Genomic DNA, 12,184 nt, shown 5'->3' on the forward strand with positions numbered 1-12,184 from the left:
CATGTACAGGAGGCGAAGTCCGCGGCGCTGCTGGCTTCGCCGGGGAGGGCGGGGATGAGCCTTAGCAAGGCCACGGCCGGAGCCAGAGCTCTTCACCTGCTAGGTGCTAGGGTGCTAGGGACAGGATACCTTTTGGCCAGAGGGCGGCGGGCTCCGGTGTGACGGGCGGTGGGGCGGGGAGAGCCAGAGCCCGCCCCACGTCCCGGCCCGCCTTATGCCCTAGCCAGCGGGTACTGTTCTGCTGTGCGTGGTCGTGCAGCTGCGGGATCCGTGCCTTGAGGAGCCACCTCCTCCTAACCCGCCGCCGCCATGCCGGGCTCACCAGGCCGCGCCTCGCCGCTGTTGCTGCTGCTGAGCCTGCCCGGGCTGCTGCCGGCGCGGCCGCCGGGTGGTGACGGGCGGCCTCGCTATGAGCCCACCTGGGGCTCGCTGGACACCCGGGCGCTGCCCGCCTGGTTTGACGAGGCGAAGTTTGGCGTCTTCATCCACTGGGGCGTGTTCTCGGTGCCCAGCTTCGGCAGCGAGTGGTTCTGGTGAGCTCCCCGGCCCCTGGCCTGCCCGGCCCCTGGGCCTCCCCGGCGGTGGCACCCACAGGCCCCGGCATCCTTGGCGCTGCCGCCGAGGGGCGGCTGGGAGGGTCGAACCGAGGTACCGCTGCTGTAGCTGGGTCGTGCCAGCGATCTGAGGAGTTTGCTTGGAAAACTGCTCTTTGGGCAGGCAGGGTTTGACTTGGTGTGGCCCCCTTAAAGCGATGGTTAGGTTTAAGGCCCCTCTCCACGCTGACCCTGGAGCTGAGGTGTGTGGGAAGAGGTTTATTTCCACCTGAGGCCACGGACTTTATGGCGCCGTTTACGAAGGAAGCGGAGTTTGATGTGCTTCTGGTATGTCTCACCGTGTCTGCTTTGTCCTAAAACTCTTGAATATGTTGGCTTGTAGAGCTGAAAGGCGGGTTTTCCACAGCGTTGTGAAAGAGGCGGTTCGTTGAGCGGCAGGAGACCTCTCCAGGGCTGTGGTGAAGGGATCGGTGAAGGGGCTCTCCCCAGGCGCTGTGAGGTCAGGCACTGGGGGACTCCAGCTCTGGAGAAGCCTTGCACAGCTCCTGCTTGGTCGCTGGCGCACTGCGCTGTCTGGGAGGCGCAGCAGTCCATCACTCCCCCCATCGCTGCCTTTGCTTGGCAAGCTGCCTGCAGTTTGCTTGTGCACATTTTCTGCTCTTGTGGGTTTCTTCTTTTTTATTATTAAAGGGTACTTTCCACTTAAAAGAGCCTAAAACGCTGAGCCTTCAAATAATTTGTATTCAAAGGCTGAATGAAACCTCTGGTTTGTGTGTGTTCACTGGTTCAGGCCCCTTGGCTGTCAGCATTCTTTTTGCTGCCTTCTTTCCATGCTCTACCAAATACTTCCTGTATGACTTGAAGTGACTCACATTACTATTTACAATATGAAGATAACAGCAGCTATGTGGCAGAGCTGTAGTAAACCTTAAATACAATATTTGTAAACAAGCTAACATCAATATAAACAAAATGCTGTTCTCTGACAATGTTTTCTCTGTTTTTATCAGAGTTCTGTTCAAGAGTTTCAGCAGTTTTTTAATGTGGACTCCACTTACTAATACAGTACTTTCCCAGTGGGGATGGGAAGAAGCTAACTTTGGGTTCAAGCAGCATGTGTAGTCAGATGATGAGGTCCTGTGTTAGCAGCTTCAGATGGAAAGTTATAAACACTTAACATCACCTTTCCCTTGCGGCTGTTCAGCCTTGGTCAGAATGTTTCTAGAATCTTAATGTGTCAAAGTGGAAGTGCTCATGTTAGCAAATAGTGTGACAAAGGGAAAGAAGCAAGGCTGTTACCTGTTTCTTTATGCAATTACACACTTCAAAATCAGAGTGGGGTGGGGTTTTTATCCAGATTCTTTCAATGAAGAAGGCTGTCTCAGCTCTTTCTTCTAGTTTTTTTTTTTTTTTCCCCCTTTTGGCTATCAGAAGTTGTGCTTGTTTGTGCTGAATTCTATTTGAGAAGGTTACAGCAATATCCATAAAGTTACTGTCGTCTTGCAGAACTGAGGTCAGAGTCCACCTCTGGACTCCAGGACAGGACAAGGAAACATGCTTCAAATATTCAGATTCTGGCCTGGTTTATTCATTTGCTTTCAATTTGTTTTCATTTATGCCTAAATTTGCCAACAGGAATTTTGCTGTTGACTTCATTCATAGAAAGGTGAATGCTTTCAGACCCTTTTCTACATAAGCATTAGCAGTCACAGCATATGGTGTTGTTAAAAGGCCTCCAGCAATAAGGCTGATTATGCAGTAAGGACTGTTGTGTGCTGTTTCTGGAGTTCTCTTTCATTGCTAGGTAGTGGATGATGGAGCAGGTTGAAAATAAATAGTACTCTGTTGGTAACTTATGGTATCTGCACATGAGGAGGGTGAGAGGCCACTCTTGGACCACAGAGCCAAGCTCCAAGCCTTGCTGTGGACTAGACCAGTGCGAATAGTGACAACACTGATCACTGCCACAGGGAAGTACAGGATAGGAACTGTCTCTGTCTTTGCTTGGTGGAATGCAAAAATACATCATAAGTTAATTTTTCCTTGTAGTTCCTAAATCTGTGTGCACTAGTAGGCAGGTGGGTGTGTGCCTGCATGTTAAAGCCTGTGACAGATGTGCACTTTTAAGTGTGCGTGGTTATTGCAGAGGCAGGTTGCTGTGGGAAGACATGCTTTCTTGTATGGTGTCTTTGCTTCAGCCTCACATGTGCAGTGGCTGCAGCACACTGCAGGCACAGCTCTCTCTTGCTCTGGGACTGTGGGTAGTTGCTCATGCAACAGGTCACTCCACTGCACTTGGTGTAGAGCTCTGGGCTGGCAAAGAGGTTAAGCTGCTGGCCTGCATATTTATGGGCTGCAGGAGTTGCAGTGTGTGGGGCAGAGCAGAGATGCCTGGTATGTGAGACTTGAGGAGCATGAGCGATGTTAGTCCAGAAAAAGTGCATTCTTTGTGCTACCTGAGCTGCTTACATGGACTGTCAGCCTGTGCCCTCTGGTATAGTTTTGGGATTTGGGTACTGAGCCATTTTGCCAAAGTGTAGCTGCTGTGTTGCATTGCCCATAATGAAATTCTGGGACTTTTGGAAAGTGTAGTGCTTGAAAGATGTACAGCATGGCCAAAGAGGACAGAGAAAAGGAAATCTTTGATAATTAATACTGTTCTGAAGCAGTTTTGTCTTACACTGTCATATACCAACAGTGTCATATACTGCCACTGCATGTGCCTCTAAGTGTGAACTCAAATAGGAGCTGGTGATTTCAGTTATTTTCTTTGTCTAAAAATATACCAGCAGACATGTGTTGCTCTATGTTTTGTAGGTGGTACTGGCAGAAGGAAAAGAGAGTGCCCTATGTGAAATTTATGGAGGCAAATTACCCACCTGGTTTCAGTTATGAAGATTTTGGGCCACTGTTTACAGCAGAATTCTTTGATCCCCACCAGTGGGCAGATATTTTGAAGGCTTCAGGTGCAAAATATGTTGTCTTAACTTCAAAACATCATGAAGGTAAGTGGAAGGTCTGTGAATGTTAGTAATTGGTGCATTTCTGACAACAGTGGAAAAATCCATGTGACTTTCCTACTTTCTAAGAGAGAGAAAGCCAGAGTCTTACCTGCCCCAACCCAGCCGAGGAAATGAACCACCCAAGAAATGTGCTTGTGTTTTCTTCTTACACAAAAGCTATGGCCATGAAGCTTGCATAGGAGGAAAAATAGATTGTGCCATTGTTCTCTAGCCATAGGTAAGACAGCCTGAAGCAGTGGGGGCAGCTGAGCTTCCTACAGTCGTTTATTTTTTATTGTGAAATTTATTGCTTGAGGAACAAAAAAAGTGAATTCTGCACCTTTAACATATGGAGAGCCACTGTGTACAGGCAGTTAATGAGCTCCATAGGTTTCTCCAAGGAATTTAGGAGTATATTCCAGGGGTCAGCTTCAGAGTTAGAAGGAAATAGCTCTTCCTGATGCAGTGCATAGAAGCCAAAACTTTGAACTAGGTCTGTAACTTCACAGGTGTGATTGATTTTTTGGCACTGCAATTGTAAGATGCTTTGCAGAGTAAAGAAAAAGAAAGTAGTTGTAAGGAAATATGATAGCAAAGAAAGTACAAAATAGTAAGATGCAATATGAAAGTGCATGGAGTGAATGTTGTTGGTCTTTGAGGAGATGTGGGTTCAAGACTGGTAACTTGGGAATTTTCATCTCTGCTGACACACATAAAATCTTGATGATTCCCATGGTGTAATTCGCAGTGACTTCAAGAGAACTGTGTTTCATTTAGTCTGTTCTGTAGCCTGGGGCATGAATTTTGAGCTTGTTTTGTCTCATAGATACAAGTGCATGTATCCGGTTCGCAAAAATAGCACAAGATTTATTAGACAATGAGTATAAAGCAGTTTGAAGGTGAGCGTGGAGCTTCTCTGCCAGTGGTTGAAGTCTGCAGTGCAGTAGTACTTGCGCTTGTGTTGGATTGCTGGATGTCTGAAATGTTAAATCCCTGCTGATACTTTAAAACCTGTTTCAGGAGTTTATATATATGCACTGAGGAGTTGATTGAGCTGTTGTAAGTGTCCAGACAAATAAGAAATGAACATTCGCATAAGATATAAACAGAAGGGAGGACAAGTCTTTGAGCCAAATGGTAGCTTGTGCCTTCTGCAGCTGAGAAAGCCTTTTATATTTCAGTTGTTGAATGTGTATTCACAGTTTGTATTAGTATATTCAGTGAAAATGTAGATGCCTTGAAAATTGCTGTATTTTTGGCTAATTGGGATATATGAATGGAGTGAATAATTAAGGAGAAGGAATAATTATCCTAAGTAGTACAGAACTGGAAAATATAAATATATATGTATGTATAAAAAAAAGCATAAACATATCTGGCATAGTGTTCTGGTGCTCTGGCTACTATCATGCATAAACAGATTGTAGACATACTGTATAGCATGATAACAATATTATTATATGTATGATTTTAATTATATTTATTTTTTGCAACACACTTGTAAACTACATTTCAGAAAGAGGAACTGTAACTTCCCCTCTTCTGCTTCCCTTTCTTATCCTTCCATTTTTCTGTTTTCAGGCTTTACTTTATGGGGGTCCAAATATTCTTGGAACTGGAATGCTGTTGATGTGGGACCAAAACGAGATCTTGTGGCTGAACTAGCAACATCTGTTAGAAACAGGACTGACTTGCGTTTTGGGTTATACCATTCCCTGTTCGAATGGTTTAATCCTCTCTTCCTTGAGGATGCTGCCAATGCCTTTATGACAAGAAAGTTTCCAACTAGTAAATCATTACCAGAACTCTATGAAATTGTGACCAAGTACCAACCAGAAATAATTTGGTCTGATGGGAATGGAAATGCACCAGATACTTATTGGAACAGTACTGGTTTCTTGGCCTGGCTGTATAATGACAGGTACATAATGATGCTGACTTAGCTCTTCAACTCAAATTCTGTTGTGTGTTGTCTCATTTTTTTCTGTATATTTTACGAAACCTGTTACCTCTACTTGCAAGGCTTAACTAAATACTAATTTTCCTGAAATACAGAATCCCGGTCTTACCTAGAGCTGTCAAAGCTTGCTTTAGAAGACAACTTTTTCATATTTGGCAAATCAATCAGTTAAGATGGTGTTGGCTATTCTATGTACTCATGTTCTTCCCTAAGTCTGCTGCACAGACAAACAGGAGAGCAAGTTAATTTGAGAAAATGGGTACCTTGTTGTCATCACAGACTGAACATCTGGTAGTGGATGTGAAGCACAGGCTGATTTCTGGCAGACCTTTATGAAAGTCTGGAGCATATTTCCCTAAGAAATGCCGGTCTGGACCTTTTACTAGCAAAGGATGAGAATAAGATTCCTGAAATAGCACTTATTCTGATTGTAGTAAATTAATAAGTACAGAAGTAATCCTAAATGTTAGTTTCTGTGAGGGGTGTGTGTGGAAATGGACTATACTGGCTGTGACTGCATTTTATAGTATAAAAATCATAACATTTCTCTGTTTCCAGTCCAGTCCGGGACACAGTTGTGACCAATGACCGCTGGGGGGTTGGCAGCATCTGTACACATGGTGGCTTCTACACTTGCAGTGACCGGTATAATCCTGGCCACCTCCTGCCTCACAAGTGGGAGAACTGCATGACCATTGACAGCAAGTCGTGGGGGTACAGGAGGAACGCACAGCTTGGAGATTACCTCGCAATCGAGGACTTGGTGAAGGTACAGTGGGACAAAGATGTTGCCTGCAACTTCTGATTCTGCCACCTGATTATTATGCTATGCTATATAGCATCTCTATTATATATCTATTTTATTAAAATATTATTTTAATTGAATAACGAATCAATGAAATAATAAATGTTCATTTCCAGCCTAGCACTGGCAGGATGGAATATCCATGTAATTCTTATTAATGTCATAGAAATGACCAAGAGAAGCATGAGTTAGTAAAAATTCAGTAAGTTTCTTAGAAGCTGTTTCCCCCATGTGTAAGGACTGAGCTGGATAGTTTCATAATTACCTTTTTTACTAGGTTTTTCTTGTAACTGCACCTCCAAGTTGATGAGAAGCAAACAGTTGCAGCTTCACAGCCACTATTTAAGAACTCCTGATTGAAGGTTACATCTTTTTCCCCCTTCTAGCTAGAAACAGTTTCTGACTCTTAATAGCCTTTTTACCTCGTAGCAAGAAACTTTCCATTCATCCCACTTCATTTAAAGGAAAAAAAACCCAATGCTCTTCTTACAGATACACAGGTAGACATTAGCAGATGCAGAGAACTGATGTTAATGGAGCATTGATTCCCTTTGCTAATCTAAAGTATTAAAAAAAGATTGGAAGCTTAGGAGAACCTAGTGACAGGAAGACTGATCAATCTTTCAGATAAATGCATTTAATTGCAAAATTCAGGTGGCGAGGGGAAGGTTGTTATTGTTGCTTAATCTAAATCTGTTACTAGTACTGTCTTGCAGAGGAGAATTTCAAATAAAAGTAACCTCTTTCCAGAGGCAGAAGATATAAATTCATTCAGTATCTTATCTCCAGCTATCTGTGCATCTCAGTCCATGATCTCTGGAGGGCAGTGTGGATGTGAACACAAATATTTACGGACTTTAGAAGGCCTGCTCATGTTTTACAGATGTCTCTGTAAAACAGGAAGAGCATCAAACAGAGGAATAAAAAGGAAGTTGCTCCTCTTAGCTTCAGTAAAACTGAAGTGGCATCTATTGGTTTTATTCTTCTCTCATGTAGAGAAATCATCTATCCCTTCTATCGGTAAAACCCTAGAAGTCGAAATGTTAAAAAGTGGTAGGCTCTGATTCTAATGTAGGTTCAGATGGACATACTGGTGCAGAATGTATTTTGGTCTGTTTTCTGCCATAAAAATTGCCAGCAGAGCTTTGTTTCATAGGAGCTTAAATTTTGTATTGGCTGTTGGGATGATCCCTAAAGTCTAAACATGCAACAGTAACAACTCGTTCAGTTCATCATTCTGGAGCAGTATGGCAGACTTTGGTAAGTACTTCAGATGTATGATTTTATTAATTATGACCATATGCTCTGTGTATGTGCTTAAAAACATTTCAGCAACTTGTAGAAACAGTGTCTTGTGGAGGTAACCTCCTGATGAATATTGGGCCCACTCATGATGGTTGCATCGCCGTTATATTTGAGGAGCGCCTGAGGCAGATGGGTGCCTGGCTGAAAGTCAATGGAGAAGCCATCTATGGAACAAAACCATGGAGAGCGCAGAATGACACATCCACCCCAGGAGTGTGGTAAGGTGACTGAATCAACATCAGCTCTTCCATTAACAGTGTATGTGACCCTCTGAAATTCTTAATGATGACTTGGTGCTACAGAAATCACCACCGTTATGTATGTGTGAAGAAATTAACCCCTTTGTCAGTTTGACTGCACGTAAAAGTGTGTATAGAACTATAGGTGGGCAACGGGTGTCAGAGACTGTAGGTTTGGGATGATGCTGAGGCTGAGGGGAAGGTTGCAGATGTTTCCTTTAGTGATCTTATGCTTCTTAGAGTAGCTGGCAACAGAAACTATATAAAAAACTGGAAATATAATAAAACTGCTATGAAGTGTTTATCTGCACAAACATGATGTCACTCTTTAGAGAGAAAGAAACTAGAAACCAGTCTAGCATATCCTGCATTACTTTTTAAGGTAAAAATGCATGGGAAGAGAACTGCAATTGTTTGGTCCCTATATTCAGCCAGTCTCTGGACTCTCCTCTGCCTTTGTGCCTCACAGCTGCTGCATGTAATACCTTAACAATCCATCAGGGTTTTGGTCTTGACTCTCTTCTCCACTTCAGTGGGTCTTTTTACTGCAGTTACTAGTAAGATCTGGCTATCTGGCCTTAGCCTCCAAGAGCAATAAAACATTGTTAACTAAAGGAAAGAAAGAGGGAGTACCTCCCTCCTCTATTACTGAGCAGCAGTGAGATACGTGCTTCAGTTACTACAGCTGTTTACCTCTGAACTCAGTTATTTAATAGTCTCCATTACATCTAGTTTGTTGGAACATGTTTTCAAGGATCAGTACTTTATCAAAGGCTATAAATTGCCTGAAAAGACAGTTGTGTGTGTGCAAATGTAATTAACACTAAATCTTGAAATCCATTTTTCCAGTCCTGAAAGCACTCTATGCATCACTTCAGAAAATTTACAAGGCAAAACTGACACGCATTTCTATTCCCTATTTCCAACCAGGTACACTTTCAGCCCTAAAGAGGGGAAAGTCAATGCCATCTTCCTTGACTGGCCGGTCTCTGGGACTCTGGTACTTGGTGAGCCACGAGCCAAGCTTGGAGAAACACAGGTAAAAGACAACACACCTCACTCTTCCCCTTTAGAACAGCAAGGCTTTTAATATTGCAAGAAATGAACATGCTCTGAAGGAAAACACCTCTAGGATTTGTCATGTTCCATCATGTTTCTTTTAGTTTCTGGCCTCTTTGGGAATGCACAGCTCAGGACAGTGTACATTGGAAGGGACCCAGCAAATGTTTGTTTTCATTCTGGGACCTCTTTGTCATAGTCCTCCCAGTGGGATGTTTCTTCTCCAACAAAATTAAACTGAATTGCTGGTGGGGTATGTTTTAGCTTGCAAACTAAGGGGGCCAAGTACTAGGGGAAAACAGCTGTGCTGCCCCTCCTGTTTCCTGTAGCCTCTAACTCAGCATGACCTTTCTTTATAAATAGTCGTCCTCTTGATTTGGGTGAGACTGTAATTGCTGCAATTGTGCAAGTCAAAGCCTTGCACAAAAGGGAAGCACACAAAGATTTTCAATGCCCAGGGAGGCTAAGTAGTAGAGCAGTGCAACCCTAGATGTGTGTCTTACAGCGAGCGGTGGTCAGAAGTTGAGGAACATGATGCCGAACCTACATTATCAGCAGTGTAACCCAATGGAAGCAAATTTATAGAGCAAAACAGATGGTGCCCAGGGCTTAGTATCAACACTGTGCATCCAAGGTAGGGATTATCTTCTTCTTAGCTGTTCTCATGCATTGGATGTCCACTAGCTGCTGAAATGAATGCATTACGGGTGTTTCTGGACTAGTTCCATATGACATTAAGCCAAGACAACTCTGTGCCAGGGAAGACAGTAATTTCAGAAGTGTTGCAGATGAATCTTGAATAGGCATCAAGAGTGTATGTGCACAGGAGAGTAAGGATGTTCCTCAGCAATAGCTGATTGGTCTTCAGCTACTCCACTGTTTTCAGCATGTTAGCAGCTGGTGTGTCTCACCCTGTTTGTGTGATTTCTGTAGAGGGGTTCTCCAGGTCTGCTTTGTTTGCAATACCTGGCTGCACTCTGTAAGGAACTGGTGCTCATTCAAGACTACAAGTTCCACTATGGGAAATAGGTGATACAAAGGTGTGTACTGTGGCACCTAGATCCCTGCTTAGACCAAAATCCCATCCCAGACTTCTGAAAATTATGTACCTTCTTTACAGCTCTGAGTACGTCTTGAGACCCACCAGCTCTACCTTTATTCCTTGTAGTAAATTATTGATTGTAATTACTTTGCAACTAATTTTCAGTTACCTTTAATAATTATCATTCATCTGGTTGGTAAGTGGCACTTAAGGATAGTGGCTAGTAAGGTAGCTATGGACCAGCACTGCACCAGCTAAAAATGACTGCTACTGCTGAACCTAGGACAACCACCATTTCTTTTGTCAATACTGCAATGATTTGAGAATCACATGCATGGAGAAGGCACTGTTCTAATCAAAGTGTGTATTTCTGTCTCAGGTGAAGCTGGTTGGCTACGAGGAACTGCTGAAATGGATTGCGCTGGGAGAAAAAGGAATCATTGTAGCTCTACCTCAGTTAACTCCCAAGCAATTGCCATGTCAGTGGGGCTGGACGTTACAGCTGACTGCCATAAGCTGAGCTGTATGCTGCTGGAGTCTTGGGCAGCAGGGAATGACGATGTTTTGCTCACTTTCTCATCACTGGTTTCTCTTGATTGACTGCAACACTCCAATGATTTCACTTCTCATGAAAGGTGGCCTGTTGTTAAAGGATGGAATGAACCTCTTGAAATCTAGAACTAGTCTGAAGCTCTGCCTACAATTTGTTTCTTTGAACTTGTGTGAAAAACTGAGCATTGACCTTGACCTCTCCACTTAGTTTCTTGCCAAGTTATGGGAAAGGGGGAAGGAAATAAGGGAAACGAGGCACTAGATTTTTAAAGCCATGAGAAAAAGCAGAGCTAGTTCAAGCCAGAATTCAAATGTCAGTTGCTCAGTCATCTACCTTCTTCAGTGCAAGAAATCTTAACTTCCACAAAACTGTACAGTAAAAACTGTCTGGTTTAGAGAAAAGAATGAACTTTTTCCAGTTGTGTGCAACCAGTGGCAGTTGCAGTGGAACAGGGTAGTGCATCTGCATTACTCTGAAGAAATTCTGTCCATTACTGAGATACAAGCACTGTGGGAGGGGTTTTGGCTGTTTTATATAATATTACATGGTTAAAGCTGACTGTTTACAGCCATTGTTTTTAACCAGTTACCAAGGTGCCTCCTGTGGACAATAAGCCAAAACATGTACTCCAATGACAAGCTTTTTTATAAATGAGAAATAAGCAGGAGTTGCTAGGGAGCCTCAGCATTGTCCAGAGCCATCATTTTAAGCAGAGGGTAGATTGCATCTGACTTACAAAATTCCCAAGCTCATCATGGGTCAGGATTTGCAGGGACAGACCTGCAGTATGCAGTTTGCAAAGAGGGGTAGGTATAGGACAACAAAAAGCATGAATTGTTTCAGTATAGATATTCAAGGTTTATTTTTCCTGAGTAATGTTAATAAGTGCAAAATGATTACTGTATAATTTATGCTCATTCTTACAGGATTTTAAGTGAAGGGCCAACGGAGGCTATTGCCCTTCCTGCTGGTAATGTGAATACACACAAAAATTTTACATTAAAATATTTTATTACAATACAGACAATTAGGCTCAAAAGTAATAATACAAATTAAGATAAAATATTTACAAGTTAATGTGTATAGTGTAGCTGTTTAAACAGCATAAACAAGAGGACTTCTAGAAATCCGTTCCTTTAGTATTAACAGCGAGAGAAGTTTGCTCCTTGCCACCACCACCCCTCCCCAGCTTGTTCAAGAAGAATGTGCATCAGTTGGCAAAGGCTTTCTGAAGAGTGACTCTCTAGAATAACATTTGTAAAGTTATGCAAAAAAACAGTTTTCCTTTATGAAAATAAATATGTGGGAGAAGAAGAAAGCAGCCTGACTTCATTTTGCTACTCTGCTCTTCGTAGGTCATTATCATTAGTTTTCTCTAAAATGTAGGCACCTCACACAACGAAATGGGGTTGTTAAAAAGTGACTGGTAACACTGCCACCCAATGCCCTTCAGAGGCAATAATCAAATTAATTATGGAAGAGTTTGAGCACTTTAAAAAGAGAAAAGTCTTTTCATATAATGATTCCTTCAACAAGAGTATTTTCAAAGGGTGCTTGAAACTGACACTATTAGAGCAAATAGGGGCTTACTCCCACTTTTTTCAGCACATTCTTTCTCCTGGTCTGCCACTCCTACACTGTTACAAAATTAACCCGAGTCTCATC

At 42.9% G+C, this 12,184-nt stretch overlaps 1 protein-coding gene across 2 annotated transcripts; it reads left to right on the forward strand.

The window, feature by feature from the left end:
- The first annotated feature begins 249 nt into the window (after positions 1-249).
- FUCA2 (alpha-L-fucosidase 2) lies at positions 250-10,947 on the forward strand. 2 transcript variants are annotated; one of them, XM_062640822.1, is made up of 7 exons: positions 250-533; positions 3,372-3,559; positions 5,138-5,477; positions 6,075-6,285; positions 7,654-7,844; positions 8,796-8,904; positions 10,346-10,947. In XM_062640822.1, the coding sequence occupies exons 1-7, from the start codon at positions 310-312 to the stop codon at positions 10,484-10,486; spliced, it is 1,404 nt and encodes a 467-aa protein (XP_062496806.1). In that variant the 5' UTR covers positions 250-309; the 3' UTR covers positions 10,487-10,947. The 2 variants fall into 2 exon arrangements, with proteins under 2 accessions (XP_062496806.1, XP_062496807.1); XM_062640823.1 differs by lacking the exon at positions 250-533 and adding an exon at positions 621-881.
- Positions 10,948-12,184: the final 1,237 nt, after the last annotated feature.

This window comes from Pezoporus occidentalis, unplaced genomic scaffold (assembly GCF_034315485.1).
Source record: "Pezoporus occidentalis ecotype Australia unplaced genomic scaffold, CSIRO_AGI_Poc_V1 ctg67, whole genome shotgun sequence".
Taxonomy (NCBI): Eukaryota; Metazoa; Chordata; class Aves; order Psittaciformes; family Psittacidae; genus Pezoporus; species Pezoporus occidentalis.

Bases quoted from the DNA above. Each gene is read 5' to 3' on its own strand.
- FUCA2 (XM_062640822.1), top strand. From the start codon at position 310: ATGCCGGGCTCACCAGGCCGCGCCTCGCCGCTGTTGCTGCTGCTGAGC. The intron at 534-3,371 runs GTGAGCTCCCCG...TATGTTTTGTAG, and splicing joins TTCGGCAGCGAGTGGTTCTG to GTGGTACTGGCAGAAGGAAA. The intron at 6,286-7,653 runs GTACAGTGGGAC...AAAACATTTCAG, and splicing joins CAATCGAGGACTTGGTGAAG to CAACTTGTAGAAACAGTGTC.